General features: G+C 37.1%; 1 protein-coding gene across 4 annotated transcripts in view; it reads left to right on the top strand.

Annotated features, from left to right (window-relative positions):
- CACNA2D3 (calcium voltage-gated channel auxiliary subunit alpha2delta 3) overlaps positions 1–17170 on the top strand; it is a 790850-nt gene that overhangs the window by 736428 nt on the left and 37252 nt on the right. For all 4 annotated transcript variants that reach the window (XM_036219353.1, XM_036219351.1, XM_016156350.2 and 1 more), the window contains 2 exons: positions 875–930; positions 12395–12506. In XM_036219353.1, the coding sequence (XP_036075246.1) occupies positions 875–930; positions 12395–12506 (168 nt within the window). The remainder of the gene's footprint in view (positions 1–874; positions 931–12394; positions 12507–17170) is intronic.

Here is a 17170-nt window from a genome sequence, read left to right as displayed (position 1 = left end):
TTGGGACGGACTTGGGAACAGATCATTCTAGCTACACCAAACACTTATTCTTATCTTCCCCATTAAGTTTCTAGTTCTTTGGATTTAAGGGAGAAATCATTTGATAAACAGACATTGATTAATAGACATTTTCTTCTCTATTATATTAATGTAACATATTAATTTAACACAGTTATAAATTCAAGTGGGGAGTAAATTCTGTATATATATGAGACAAAATACAGTAATGGATAATAGTGGGATTTTGATTGAGGGTGAATGGCCGTGTTTTGGTCTGTCTCATTAATTTGGAGGATGATTTATATTACTTTTGCATTCTTCATGAACAACAGGAAAATTTTAATTTTTTAAAATTTGCATTGTGGTATACTTTCATAAAGAGGTTTGTCCCATCTGCCCCTACTCACACACACAGACATACACACACAGTCGCGCACATGGCTAAAGAGTTTGCATTACAGTATAAATTTTGAAAACACCATTTTTTACTGCAGATCATAATCTAGTAGAGAATCTTCTATTTGTATTTCTGAACCAAGGCAGAGGAAGCCCTGTAGAAGTTAAATTTTTACTATGGGTTCAGACGACAACTAGAAACTATTTCTGCCTAGAAAGCAGGATATTTCTCAGCAGGGTCCTTGAGTCTAGATGAACCTGATTTCATGGCTTGGCTGGCATTGGTGATAAAATAACCTATCGCAAATAAGATAAAGCCCAGTAAAAATTCACTGGTAACTGAACTAACAATGCTGATATCTCCAAATTGTGATGTTATTCTTTTAAATGGGGTGAGCATCGCCTAATAATAGGACATCACTGTTCTATTCAGAGTGCGGATAACCAGGTAACATTGGGCTTTCCATCACCCATTTAGGTTCCTGGTGGAATTTAACCTCTGCAGCTGGTGGCACTCAGATATGACAGCTAAAGGTAAGCAGCAACTGGTTTCTATTTCCTAGCTCAGAGTGATAAGCCCTGGGTTCACTGGCTACTTTTCATCAGGGATGTGCTTGCGTAAAACTACCCAGGACGAAGTGATGATTTTTCAGCTCAGTCAGCAAAAGGCATCCTTTGTGCTAAGTGCAGCACCACCCAGTCAGACAAAAATTCCCAGAGCTTCATTCAGCCCATGTTGAATATACACTTTGACCTGTTTCCTAAACTAAGACTTTGAGGTTATACATTACACAGGTGAAGCCTTCAAAAAAACTTGTGAGCAAAGTGAAAATCTAAAGGAGAATGTGTCGGATCTTGTCTGATCTCTGAAGCTAAGCAGGGTTGGGCCTGGTTAGTACTTGGGTGGGAGACCACCTAGGAAGACCAAGTGCTGTAGGTGTTAAAGGAGACAAACACATTGCCTTTTTCAGGCTGAATGAAGAGATAGTTACTCTTTTTTTTTTTTTAATAATCACCCTCATAAAATATAAACCTTGTAATATTACTTTTTCTGCCTAAAAACCTTAATAATTTGAGCAATAATTAGTAGAAACTCTCAGAGTCATGAGTTGCAGCGTTAGATCAGTATGGATTTGAGTCCTTCCTCCAAGATTAGCCTCTGGCAAGTTAGCTGATCTGGGCAAGGCACAGTTTTCCCACAGTAAGCAAAATAGGAAAATAATAAATAATATTTATCTCATCACTTGTGTGTGTGCATGTGCACATGTGTATGTAATGATGAGATAGATCATGTTATGTGCTGAGCACAGAGACTGGAAGTTTTCAAAAAATGGTAGCTATAATTAATTCATGATAATGGTGGTGATAGTGTTGACCGCAACAGTGATGAGTAAATAGTTGAGTCTCCATGGCCTACACAACCAGTGCTTTTTAATGAGAGTTGTCTCTCAGGCATCTCCCTGCCCGTTCAGCCACTCTTTTTTCTCACATACATTCTGCCCTTCCTTTCCTTTGTGCATTTATTCATGTTGACTTTTTTTTTTTTTTATCTGAGATGCCAGATATGAGCAGATCACTACAAAAATTATTATTATTATATTTTTAATTATACGTTATTTAAAAAGAGGTAGATTAGTAATGTAGCAGCATTCCCCCACGTGCTGGATATATTTGTCTGACATTCCCTCTCCCTTCTTCGAAGATCTCAGTCCCTGAGAATTCCCTCGATTTTCCCAGGAAGAATTAGCATCATTTTCTTCTTGCTTCTGTCTCAGTCAGCTCACATATTTCTCATCTCTTCCACACCACTATTGCCTCAGTTGTTTGTTTCACACTAAGTTAGAATTTCTCGATAGTAGGAGCTGTGTATTAACCATTTTTATCCATAAGCACCTAACTTGACTTAATGCCTCGTGGGTGTCAATCTCTGTTTACTAACACATCTTTCTTTTGTCAGGTATGACCATTATAGTCGCTGCCATCATAGCTTGGTGTCTTACAAATAGACCTATTTTGCCTAAATTCAGGAACTCACTAATTTCTTGTTAGTTAGACTATGAGACAGAGCAACAAATGCAGAGAGTTCCATGCATGCATACGCCTGCATGCAGCAGCCACTGATAACGGAGAACGTGATCTAAGTGTGTTGAAGGTTGACTCTGTCCTGGGAAGCTGACAGCCCAGTGGACCAGACTCAGATGCTCTACTTTCATCCACATGCACACTATCCTGGTGACCCTCCAGGTATTCTTGCCCCTTCCCACTAGGTTGGTACCACCTTTGAATGACAGTGGGTGCCCATAATCCCACTTCTAGAAATATAGCCTAAGGAAATAAACTGAGATGGGAGCAAAGGGTTCTATGACAGGGTGATCATCACCGGGGAATTTAAGATTGCAAATACTGGTAAATGACGAACAATGAGGATGTTTTAAAATAAATTACAGCCCATTCACAGAGAGGGACAGAAAATTTTTTTAAAGATTCTGTTTCTGAAAACTTTTTATCAAAACCGGGAATGCTCATGAAATTAAGTAATATAATAAAAAATATATACAAAACTGTATCTACTCCAAAAAAGCATTCAATGATGGAGGAGGAGTATATGAGGCAAGAAGGATCAGCAACAGTATAGCCAATGGGGAGTCAATAAGAAGATAGGGCTATCAGGTCCCCCAAAGAAAAATTTACCCATGGCATGAACCTGCTTTTGTTTAAAAGTGCATATGATTTGAAAAAGAGAGGTGACAAGGAACCTACTAAGTGTGTGCTTGTTATATCTTTTTTTTATTTGCTTTTCTTATTTGATTAGCTTTTTCCACAATTTTATTATTAGGGGTTTAAAAATGGTAAATGAGATTTAAAAAGAGAAAAGGAAGTAGAAAGATTAATAGAGGTTAAGAAAATGGATTACCAGTTGGTTAAGTGGCTGTTCTCTCTGTAGCACCGGTTCCTGGGGACAAATCACCCCTCCTGCGGAATCAGACTTTGTGCTCAGAGAGGCTAGAATGGCAGTTTCACCACCTAGAGATTAAGTGCTGTGGCTTTGGAGTCAAGCAGCCTTCCTGTGCCACTTGAACTATGAGGTTCTGGGCAAATCGTTTGGTCTCTCAGGGCTTTGAGTTCCTCGTTGGTCAACAGATAACATGAGAGGGTTGTGGGAGATGAATTAAACAGTGCGTGCAAAGCCCCTGTGCAGGACATGGCACAAAGCAAGTACTCCACGCCTGGCAGGTTGTACTCATGTTTTGGGTGGTTGTGGGTTGTTTCGAGTTTTTTGTTTTTGTTTTCTTTTGGCTAAGGCTGGCTGGTTGGAGTGTACTCCATGGTGACGGCAGCAGGCTCGTTATCTTCAGTGGTTTAGTTTTTGGCATTCTTCTTCACACTGGTATACCTGCCCATCCCTGACTGAGGGGCTTTGATGATGAACAAGATGATGAAGGAAGGATGCCTTTTTTCTTCATGCCGATCCCCATTCTGACTTCCCTCATTCTCACCTGGGCCTGCTTTTCCTTCCCCATTACCTGCCACCACAGGCATCTGCCCACACCCTTGTTTTGGTCCTTCGGATTTGACAATTAGTTTTTGAGTCTCTGTTGAATACCAGCTATGATAATCATGATTTAAACCAGTTGTTTTCCACCTAGGGTGATTTTGCCACCCATGGGTGATCACAACATCTGGGAACATTTTTGGTTGTCACAACTGAGAAAGGGGGTAGAGATCAGGGAAGCCACTAAATATTTTACAACACAAAGTGGCTGAAAAAGAATTATCTGACTCAAAATGTCAATAGAATAGTCCTTCCTTATCTGCAGAGTATATGTTTCAAGACCCCTAACAGATGCCTGAAACTGTGAATAGTTCCAAACCCTATATACACTATGTTTTTCCTATACATACATACGTACCTGTGATAAATTTGAATTTATAAATTAGGCACATTAAGAGATTAACAATAACTAATAATAAATATGCAACAATTGTTACAATATACTATAATAAATGTGATGTGAATGTGGTGTCTCTGGTAACTACAATGGCTACTAAGTGGCTAGTAGGCAGGTAGCGTATCCAGCATGGATACACAAGACAAAGGAATGATTCATGTCTCAGGGGGGATGAAGATGAACAATGTGAGATTTCTTCATACTACTCAGAATGGCATGCAATTTAAAACTTAATTGTTTAATTCCGAAATTTTCTATTTTGTATTTTTGGACCATGGTTGACCACGGGTAACTGAAAACACAAAATGCAAACCCGTGGATATGAGGGCCCTGCTGTGGCGCCACTGTGGGGGACCCCTAGTGTAGGCCCAGGAGTATAGGGTAGGTGACGACGGACAAGGACAGAGGGTACACTCTTCACACTCATTGATGGTTACAGACACTCAGCAAGGTTCCCATGCTGAAATTTCATGTCACCTCTCCCCCACTTTCTATCCATCAGGACCAACAGCGGACAAAATTTTAGCTTAGGAGAATAATACGGCACTTTACTTCTCCATTTCTGTTTGAGGAAGCTGTATAAAAAGATCGTTTAATAGGTAAATCCAAGTCATCTCACTCCACTGCCACACTATGAGACCTTTTCCCCACAGACTACAGAAAGACATGGTCAAATATTTATATGACTGATACATGGTGTACCTACATGTAGCGTTTTCCCATTTCTAGAATGCTGGCACTAGGTTGTCTTCAGATCCCTTCAACGTACCTGAGAGGTTGGGACTGCCAGAATGTGTTACTTAACCTTCTGAGGCACCTAAATCAGACAGATAATGGGTTCAGACCTACACCGAGACCTGCCACCTCAGCTAGACAGCTGGCCTTCTCTGAGCCCTCATGTCAAACAGGCTGTCACATATGAATTGTCACATTCAGGCCTAATGCCCTCTACTGGGCATGATTATGACTTTTTCCATTTTAGAGATGAAGAAACTGAGTCAAATGAGAGTGAATAAACTCATCTGTGGGCCTGCTCTCACCTGGATATCTTTGTTAGATGTAAATGTATATGAGCTCCCAAAGTGAACATACATTAAATGTAAATGTAAACCTTGAACTCAGTGTAAGGAGAGAAAAGTTTCAGACACCATAACTATATCAACTTGCAAAGTTTCTTTATTCTACATTTACTGTTCCCTCACCAGATAAAGACTCTGAGCTGAGACATACATCTTTGTTTAGCTAAAAATGGAATCTATAATTACACTGTTTATCTGCTTCATTTCCTTAGTGAAGGGGACTGTGGAAGCCCATTTCTGCTTGATTATCACAAAGGTATCATTTTGGCGAAGTTGCACAAAGAGAATGGAGCTTGCTGGCACCCGGTTATGAATGGGGGTGCATTCACAAAGACAAAAGAAGAGGAAAGCTTTTCAAACGGCAACTCTATTCATTCCCAATTGTCTGCACATAATTACTGTGAACCCAAGTCAGTTATTCTCATCAGGGACATTTGTTGCTAAGGGAAAATTAAAGATATTCAATTGTGTGGGTGTTTCATTGTGAGTGAGTGATAAGTCATGGCGGCTTCAGCTTGCACCTCCAGTGTAACTGGGGTAAGAGGAGAGCAGTGAAATGGAAAAGAGTATAGGCTCTGGATGTGACCACCCTGCTGTGTACCTGGGCCTCAACACTTAACAGCAGTGTGACTTGGGGCAAGCATCTTAGTTTCTTCACATGTAAAGTATGATAGCAGTAGGGCCTTGATTGCTGTGTGATGGTGAGGATTTCATCTATGCAAAGAGTCTAGCATGATGTTCAGTGTGTAGTGGGCACTCAGTGAGTATTGTTTATGAGGGTGGTGGTGGTGGTTTTGCTGTTTAAGCAAATGATGGTCATGGTGATTAGTCACTCTCTTGTGGTGCTCAAGACAGGCTATATCTGCTTTCTGAAACCTAACTTTCCCTTCTGGAAAAGGAAAGGATCAGCCTAGCTGAGCTCCATGATTCTTGTGTACCTACATCTTTGGAAGATAATGAATTTTAAATGCCTAGGAGTTGAAACAGTACTCATTAGCTTGCGGGAAGACTTAGTTATTGGTTTGAAATTCCATAGATAAATAGTAATGATTGGCAAATATATGTGACGTTTTTCATAGTACTCCAGACAAAGAAAGGGCTTCATAATAAACCATGTTATTTAGATTAAATGTGGCCCTGATTTTATATGAGAATTTGTGTTTCACAAAAGCACATAAAGCAACCTCCAGCCAATCTATAGTCATATAGCAAATAGACTCAGCGGTTTATCACCACATCAATATGAGTGACCTGCAATTGTCAAGGAACAAAAATTTCATCTCCAGAAAAGATCAGAGCCAAATGAGTCTCACCATTGAACTTGTTGGACTCATTCCATTGTATCTGGGCCCAGACCCTTAGAATTAGAGATGTTGCAATTATCGGGCTTATTAAATCATGGGAGCTGCCTATCTCAGCCTGCCCTAAAGATCTTTCTTCCTTTCGTTCATTGGCCAAATTTCACAGAGCAGTTAGATATATATATGTGCTGGAGACAGATAGCCCAAGTTCAAATTTTAGTTCTGCCACATACTCACTGGATGAATTTGGTCAATTTCTCCAGCCCTTGCCTCCATTCACTAATCTGTAAAACAGAGGTAACAATCATTTCTACCTCATAGTTGCTTTTTTTTTGTCTTGTTTAACCATTAAATAAATTAATCCATATAAAGCAGAACATCATCTGGCACATAGTGATTTCTTAATAAATGTAGCTGTTACTATCATTAAGTTATTATATGCTGTCTGTTTGTGCCATATCCACTCATAATCTATGCTGTTTATTTAATCTTTATTTCATTTAATCTGACTCATTTTTTGACACTTAAATAATGTAAATACTAAAAGGGAGCTTCCCAAATTGAAAGTCAGTATCATTTGCTGTACAGAAAAAATAATTGTAAAAATGAGGACGGTGAATATAAAAAGTTTTACCAAATTGTAGCCAAATACATTGAGGTTTATGTTTGACTTCCCAGGTTAAAAAGAGAAGAGAAAATGAAACAAAAATGATAGAAACCCCCTGGCATCAAACAAAGAAGTCCTCCTGACAAAACCAGAGGCACTGGGAAATAGCTGGGAAGAGAATGACATTCCTACCCCATCCCCTCTCTATGTTGTTAATGTATGGCTTGGGCCACCTAAACTCACTTTGCCTTTCCCCTGAAGGCAGGCAATTTGCCATTAGGAGCTGAGATGCTCACATTTCCTTTGTCCATTTTGTTTGCCTAAAAAACACCATTCAGGAGAATTATTCATTTATTCAACAAGCATGTATGCTTCCTATGAGCTAGCACTGCAGGGTACAGGGGGACCGACTGTGTCTGGGACCTAGCCCTTTGGGAGCATGACAACTGCCAGCGCTGTACCATTAGCGGAGTCAGGATGCAGGAAAGCAGCCATCTGCTCGCTTTTTCTAACCAAAAAGAAATAGCTTGAAAAGGCAACAGTCTGAAGAGTCTATGAAATAACATGGGCAGTAGAGGTCGGTGGCAGTAAGCATAGGCACTTAGGCCACACTCGCAATGTGCCAGCCACTTTCTGTTTTAATTCATTTGATCCTCAAACAACCGTGTGAGGTTGATATTGTTATTCCCACGTACAGATGAGGACACTACAGTGTAGAAAGATTAAAAACTCATCTGAGATCGAGATCAGAAAAAAAAAAAAGGCATAGATGATAGAGGCTCTATTTACCCCTCTGGCGACCAAATTAAAGTTGTGACGGAAACAAGGAGCAAACGGCAAGGCAAATTGCCTGGGATCTAGATGAAAAAGGCATACAACTAGAGAGAGAACTAAGAAATCACATTGCAACAGCAGGAAGTAGGACAGGGCGACGGCACAAGGCTGCCCGGTCCCTAGCAGCTGAGTGGGACAGAGGCTATGGCAGTGGCGCTGGCAGCTGCAGACGCCTCTTAAAGGGGCCCTGTCCGCGAGTGGACTTTCACAGTGACTGACCTGCTTGCTCTGAGTACCAGCACTGGTTTGGCTGTGCAGGAGGCACCAGGGACTTTCAGGGGGAAACTAGTTGCCGGAGTGAAGGCCGAGTGGAGACTCGCTCTATACAGAAATGTCAGTGGATTCCGTTGTTCCTCTGTTGAACCCTCCCCACTCCCAGTGTGCAAACTCAGCATCACCATAGAGAAGATGTCATCAAACTGGATAACGGAAGTCGCTCTGCCCAGAGGATTCCCTGAAACAACCCCAACTCGCAGCCCCGCCCCGCCCCCCGCCAAGCAACAATCAAGTGTGTCCTTGCTTAGTCAGGTGTCACTTACCGAGTAGTACCTAGGCTCACACTGGAGGCAACTAGCCTCGGTTTCTGGTGTGGACTTTTGAGGCAACTATAAGCACAGCACCTGTGGATCGTTTGCTGAATCTTAACAGGTGGCCTTGGAGGGTCACAGGCTGGGGCTAAACTTGGCCTGCGGGTGAACCCCTTTCAGGATTGTGCCACTGGACACCAACCACACAAGACACACTAATAAGACACAGGAGACTTAAGAGCTTGCTTAGTACATAGAAACAGACATAGAAAGGCAGCCAAAATGAGAAGACAAAGAAGCAGAAACTATGTGAGAAAACAGAACAGAGATCCAAAAATAATGAAGTCAAGCAATCTAACAGATTCTAAGTTCAAAACATTGGTTATAAAGATGCTCCATGAACTTATAGGAAGTGTAGATGAGTTCAGTGAGAACTTTAACAAAGAGATAAAAAGCATAAAAATGGAAATGGAAATTATAAAAGGGAACCAATCAGAAATGAAGAACACAGAGGTGAGAAGTATATTAAGTGGAATAAACAGAGTGAATAGAGAATCAAATGACTTATATAGATGATGAGAAAGCCAAGAACACTCAATCAGAATGTCAAGAAAAAAGAAGCCAAGACTATAATAATAATTTAAGGAGACTATGAGACACTATTAAAGGTAAAAATATCTGTATCATAGGGGTACCGAGAAAAAAAACAAGATGTTGAAGAGCTATTTGAAGAATGATGGAAAACTTCCCTAACCTGGTGAAGGAAATAGACATGAAACAATAGGGAGCTCAGAGAGTCCCAAACACCAGGAACCCAAAGAGGCCCACACCAAGACACATCATAATTAAAATGCCAAAGGTTAAATACAAAGAAAAAATCTTAAGAGCAGTAAGAGAAAATTGGATAGTTACCTACACAGAAGCACCCATAAGACTGGAAACTGATTTCTCAAAAATAGCTATACAGGACAGAAGGGCTTAGCACAAAATTTTTGACGAGATGAAAACCCAGGATCTACAACCAAGAATACTTTATCCAGCAAAGCTATCATTTAGAGTTGAAGAACAAATAAAGAACTTTCCAGACAAAAATAATTTAAAGGAATTCATCAATACCAAGCCTGTATTACAGGAAATGTTGAGGGACTTCTTTGAGAAGAAAAAACATATATCAAAAACAGGAATAAAGAATGGTAATAACTACATTCCTACTAACAAGCACCTTAAATAGAAAAGAATTAAGTGCTCCAACCAAAAGATTTAGTGGCTGAATAAGAAAACAAGATCCCTACATATGCTGCCTACAAGAGACTCACCTCAGATTAAAAAAAAAAACAGACTAAAAGGAAGGGGATGGAAAAAGAGTGGCCTTGATGGACCTAGAGGATATTGTGCTGAATGAAGTTAGATAGAGAAAGACAGATATCACATGATTTCACATACATATGGAATCTAAAGAATAAATTCAACAACAACAGAAACAAAAGCAGAAATAAACTCATAGATACAGAGAATATTTTGAGGGATATTAGATGGGAGGGGTTTGAGGGGGACAAAAAATTCAAAGGGATTAAGAGGTACAAATAGATAGTTGCAAAATAGACATGGAGATGTAGAGTGTAGCATGAGGAAGATGGTTAATAATGTAATAAATATGTAAGGGGCGAGAGGAATACTAGATTTAGTGGGATGGTCGCTTTGCAAGTTATATGGATCTCTGATCATTACGCTATACAACTGAAACTGGTATATTATTGTATGCCAACTATAATTTTCAAAAAACCCCATTGAATTGTACAATATAAATACAATCAACTAATTGTCTATTATATTTCAATAAAGACGGGGGAAAAAAAGCTCATCTGAGATCATACAGCAGAGGCAGAATACACAACCCTCAGGGTTCGTGCTCTTAGCTACTACACAATTAGCCTAACTCCTGGCATGTGGATGGTAACACTCTGTAACAACTAGAATTTCATGAAGATTTTGTGTGTGCGTGTGCATGCATATGAGTGAAAGTGTGTATGCATGTCACTCTGTTGAGAGTTATAATGCTTTGATTCATTTATTCCTTAGGATCCTGTGAGTTAGCATGGGTATCTCCTATTTATGTCAGTGACCAGGTCCTGAAAATGGTCTGCATTTTTTAAAAAAGCTGATTAAAAGTCTACTTCCTTTTGTTTTAAATAGGAAAAATTATAATGCATTATGCTTCAATCACAAACACTGAATTAATTTACTCAAAATAATTAAAGCTCAATGAAAAGCCTGCATTATAAAAAATAATTACATTAGAATATAAATGCTTAGAGCATGGCTTCCTGATCACTCAATGGTTATCCAATTGTTACCAAAGAGTTGTTCTGCATTCAGTAACTCTGTAATGGATGGCTCACTTAGTGCCACAGCCTCCCAAATGGACATTCTACAAAGCATCTACCCATGGTTCTGATATCCAACCAATTGTATTTTGACAGGAGACTTTGTCCACACATCATTTTGTTAAAATCCTATTGAGTTATGCAGCTATAAATGTAAATTGTATATATGGATCTAATATATATAATATGTATATTTATAAATATGTTTTTTTTTAATTTTATATAAACATCAGCCAAAAACATTGTGCAGAGTTCAGGTGTTGGGAACCTATAAGCACTCTGGGTATTGGAAAATGTTAAGGAATACACCTCCAGTAAACATACTTGTACTACTGGCATCTCCACTTTACATATGAGAATACTGAGGATTATCTAGAAGTAATGGAGCAGGGATTTGTACTCCGAATTTCTGCGACTTCAGGGTCTCCCCCCTTAACCATTATACCACTATGCTATAACATCTGTCATCGTCATCATATTAATGTCACAATGGCTTCATTAGAATGCTAGCATTGTTTTTGTTATTGTTATTTACTATTACTATTATTATTATTTACTGACCCGTAGCACTCATTAGGTTTCAGATACTGTACCAAGTACTCAACATATATTGTTTTTTTTTTTCCTTCTCACTTCTTCATCAACCTCTGATAGAACTATATTATCCCCAACTTAGAAAGTTAAAAAAGTTGAGACTTAGGTTTTGGAACTTTCTCACTGGACTTATCTTGTTTAAATAATTTAATCAACTACAGCCTTTACCAAGTGCCTACTATGTACTCTTTTACGTACCAGGGTTATTTAGTGCTGTATTACTGGACATGGAACTTCATAATAGTAGGATTACGCTCATGGCTGTGGTTCAAAGACATTACGTATTTTACTAGTCCATATTTCAATTTTGTTTCTGTAATAAAACCATGCAATTGTATCATGACCTTTGTCTCACCCTAAATAATATGGTGTAACATATTTTATACATTTATTTAGATATACATATGTGTTTGTTGCTAAGTTCAAGAAAGTCTGAGGTCACAGACCTGGGGACTGATGTTGTCCCAGAAAGTAGAATTCTTATGATGCATAAATGATAGCTGATCAAGCCAACACAACTGCTTGAGGAATTATAGCTTATAGAGTTGCTTGGCAGATGAAATCACTCGACTAATTAGAAAATAATGCATTATGCTGTGCCTAGAAAAATCACAGAGCTGCAGGAGCGGAACTGCGCTCTGAGTTACTATGGACTGCCAGTCACAATAAAGCCTGTGCTTCGCGTTCTTTATCTTAATTTTTTTTTTTCCTTATCCTTGCAGCCCAGAAATTGAAACAGACCCTGGAGCCTTGTGATACTGAATATCCAGCATTTGTCTCTGAGCGCACGATCAAGGAAACCTCAGGGAACATTGCTTGTGAAGACTGCTCCAAGTAAGCCCCCCACCTTTCTACTCAGTATAGAACTTTCCCAGATGGGCCAGTGAGACTGGCATGCACACAATTACATGAAGAGATGGAAGCATGGCTGCCCTCTTGTGTGAGGAAATATTTCCATCAGCTTGGAAGAAATATCACTTGGCTTTGCTCGAGAGATCATTTAGAGTTTGGGAAACATTCAAATTGCATGAGAACGCAGCCTAGGATATAGGAGGATTTTTAGTCCTGTTTGTTGGTGGTTGGAAAAAGGCCTAATTGGTGTTTCCCTAATTGACAGTTGGCAATTTCAGCTGTTTGTTCAAGGAAAGTTCTTAAGTGTCTTTACTGAAGGCACCAAATCTTCAGGATTCACTGAAATCTGATGTGTTGGAAATGATTCTTGGTGATTTAATAAGAATTTCCCTGATTCCTAATGAAGGTGGGCCTTTTTTTTTTTTTATGATTCCTTTTCCATCATTTGGGGTTCCTGACCTCTTTATTCCTGCTGGTAGTTCTCTGTTGGGTTGTGGAGCTATTCTGACTAAATAACTAGGTACTCTTTCTATATTTTAGATATGATTTCTTGGTGTCATATGCTTCATAATGTGCCTTTCTGTCTCTTCACATTTATGGATATCCTTAAATGCGTGAAAATTTTCTTTTGCTTTTATTTTAATGTAGTCTAATTTCTTCTTTTCTTCTATGATTTCCGCTTTGTGCTCCTTGTTTAGAAATTAGTCTCTACCCTAATGTGATAATGATATTCTCATACATTTTTATTCTGAGTGCTTTAAAGGGTTGCCTTTCATTTTTGGGACTTTAATCCGAATAGGATTTGTATGTGTGTGTGGCATGAGGTAGAGTGTAGTTTGACCCTTTTCCATATAGTCGGCCTTTTAACCAGCACTATTTATTAAATAGTCTTTATTTCCCTATAGATTAATTATGATACTTGTGCCATGGGCTGAGTTCCCATCTGTATACATATCTGTTTCCAGGTTTTATGGTTCGTCAATACCTGTGTCAACACCATGTCTCTAATTATTCTAGCTTGATAATATGATTGATATTTAGGAGAACAAATATTTCTTCCTTATTCTTCTAAGTTGTCTTAGCTTTTCTTTCTTCTTTACTCTTTCATATTAATATTGGAATTAGCTTGTTAATTCCCATGATTTAGGCTAGGGTTTTCATTAAAATTCCTATAAGTTATATATTAATTTGAAGGTAACTGCTATCTTTTATGGTATTGGCACTTTTTTCTTATAAACTAAGTATATCTCTTTACTTACATGTCTTTTTCTATGCCTTGCAATACAGCTTTATAATTTTATGTTAGATTTCTACATAGACAGCTTATAGAGTTTTTTTTCGCTATCATAAATGGTATATATTTAAACCACATTTTCTATTTCGTAATTTCTAGCATATGAGAACATCACTAATTTCTATACATTGAGTATCCCATATCCAACAAATTGCTATTTGCTCTTTTAGATCTAGTAATTTGTGTATAGATTCTCTTGGACTTTTTTGCATAGACAGTAATATCACTTGTGAAAATTTTCCTTTTTAATCTCCACATTTAGTTATTATTTTGTGTTTTATTCCACTGAACTTCTGGTATGTGGTTGAATAGAAACAATGAGAGTAGGCAACTGTGTCTTGTTCCTAATTTAAAGGAATTGCTTCTAATATTCCATGTTAAGTATAATGTTTGCAGTAGGGTTTATTAAATTATAGAAAATGTAATATAAAATTTATTATTGTAAATTTTTAAGTGTATAATTCAAGGGCATTAAGTACACTCACAATGTTGTACAACCATAACTATAATCCATTTCCCAAATTGCTAGAGGTTTTTGGTAGTTAACCATTCATTAAGTTAAAGAAAACTGCTTTAAGAGTGTTTGCTGCTGTTGTTATTCTTTGAAATTTCAATGAATGTTGAATTTTATCAAAGAAAAATTTTTCTATATCCATTACTAAAATAATTTTAATTTGTTAATATGTTGACTTACATAGATATAATCTAGAAAAATTTTCAGTTTTTAAATATATACATATACATATATACAAATATACATACACACACATACACACACATATAATAAGTGTTTTTAGTAGTAGGTGGGTTGTCTACTGTGAAAATTACTTGTTTTCCAGGATGGACTTTCACTCATGATTTCGAAAAACAAATCATTTGCTCATATTATATTGTGAACTTTTGCAGCTGCGCTCAAAAAGAGTGAGTGAGCTATACTTTTCCTGTCGTGTACTGTCATGTGGCTTTGCTATTAAGGTCATTTTATTGTCACAGAATTACTTGGAATTTTTCCTCTTTCTCTAATATCTTAATACTTAGTACAACAATAAATGAGCTGTTTCTTGTAGTTTGGTGAAATTTATCCATAAAACTATCAGTAACTGATGGGTTTTTTGTTTATTTCTTTGCTTTGCATTGAGTAAATTTTCAACTATTGAATTCGTTTCTTTAGTGGTTAGATGTCTCTTTGGATTTTTTATTTCTTTATGAAATGATTTTGGTGATTATATTTCTTTAAAAATTGCCTATTTCACCTCATTTTTAAGTTTGTTGCATGCATTTGTTAATAGTGTTTTCTTTTGATTAAAACTGCTGTAATATTTGTGATTTTGCAGCCTTTGAAATCAACTTCTCTCTCTCCCTTCCTTTCCTATCCCTCCTCCTTCCCCTTCTCCTTATTCTCTCCCCTCCTCTTCTGCTCCAGATAAGTCTCTCTCTCCTAATTCCCTCCCTCCCACCTTTCTCTGTTTCGTAGTTCCTCCTTCCCTCTCTGTACTGGAAGAGATGTGTTTGTTTTGGACTTCTTCAAAGAACCATCTTTCAGTGTCTGATTCTCACTGTTGTTTCTTTGACTTTGTATTTAATTTATTTTGCTTCTTATTTGTTTTATTACCCTTCTTTTATGTTTTGGAGTTTACTCTTCTTTTTCCTAAGATTGTGTGTTTGTTGTGAGCTTTTTCAACTTCATTTATATATATATATGTATGTGTGTGTGTGTGTGTGTGTATACACACACATATATAAAATATCATTGTATATATAAAATTTCTCTCTTCTAGTTTGTTAAATTTAATATATAGAACTTTTATTTAGCTCTAACAATTTTCTAACTTTCACAATTTTTTGATCTATAATTTTTTAACTGATTTTTTAATTTATTTGTAATTTTTATTATGATGTTGTTGGTTAATGTAATCCTGTGAGTTTCAGATGTAGATCTATACATTTTTAAATAGTGTTTTAGGATTCCCTAATATATGAGTTTTGAGACTATCTTTTAATTTTTATTGATTTCTAATTAAATGACATTGTGGTCTGTATGACACATATATTTTACCATGTGTGGAGATTTGCTTTGTATTCTTGTACTTATCCATGTGTTTTTGAAAGCAAGTTCTATTCTCTAATAGCTGGGTACAGGAACTAATATATTAATATTTATCTATTGGCTCAAGTATGTTCATCGTATTTCAGAGTTTCCTTTTGTTTAGGGATGGGGTCTGTTTTAGATGTCACTTAATCTCTCACTAGATTTAGGGAATTTTCAACTCCTTCATGTCATTCAATGCATTTTGCTTTTTATATTTTGAAGCTATATTACCATGGACATCTCTGTTCAGGATTGGTATGCTTTCTAATAAATCATTCCTTTTATCACCATGTAATAAACTTCTTTTATGAAAGTGCTTTATGCTTTAATGTCTATTTTGTTCCTAATAGCGTAGGTACAGTAGTTCTTTTGATAACATATCCTAGACATATTTCTTCCCTTCCCTTCGTTTTCAATTCATTTTTGTCATTTTGAGTTTGGATTTTGTCTTATAAATCGAACATAGCTGGATTTGAAATACCTTTATTATTGGTAGACTTAATCTTTTAAAATTTATTATATTTACCAAAAAGTTTGGATTAATTTTTTGTCGTTTTGTATGTCCTCTATTCTCCATTTTTTTTCTTTTCTTTTTCTTCCTCCCTCCCTCCCTCCCTCATTCCCTCCTTCCTTCCCTCCCTCCATACCTCCCTCCCTCCTTCCTTCTTTCCTTCCTTCCTTTCCTCCCTCCCTTCCTTCCTTCCTTCCTTCCTTCCTTCCTTCCTTCCTTCCTTCCTTCCTTCCTTTCCTCCCTCCCTTCCTCCTTTTCTTTCTTTCGCCTTCTATTGGATTTATTATCTCTATTCATTTTTTTAACTACTATGTGAAGTATGTATAGATAGATAGATAGATAGATAGATATAGATATAGGTTTAGATATAGATATTGATTTTTTTAAGTAGTTATCCTTGACTTTTTAAATGTATTTTAATTGGTCAGATCTCTTCTCTTCTCTAGAATAAAAACTTGTAACTCTCTAACTTAAATTGCCTCCTATCTCTTTCATGTAATATTCTTTAACACTTTAGCTCTATTATGGTTTTAAACCCACTAAATACTATATTATTGTTGTTGCTGCCTATCATAAATGATATGTTTACAATTTGTTTACTTACCATTGCTTTTTTTTTTAAGCATTGCTTTTGTTTTACAGTACTTTGGAAGTTTTTCAGGAATGTTCTGAGAGTGATAAATTCTCTCATTCTTTGCCTAAAGCACCTTATTTAATATGTACTCTGTGGAATAATTTAATTTCATACTCTC

Source organism: Rousettus aegyptiacus, unplaced genomic scaffold, assembly GCF_014176215.1.
Source record: "Rousettus aegyptiacus isolate mRouAeg1 unplaced genomic scaffold, mRouAeg1.p scaffold_m13_p_4, whole genome shotgun sequence".
NCBI lineage: Eukaryota > Metazoa > Chordata > Mammalia > Chiroptera > Pteropodidae > Rousettus > Rousettus aegyptiacus.
Note: the sequence above shows the minus strand (reverse complement) of the source record. Positions and strands in the feature narration are given on the sequence as shown.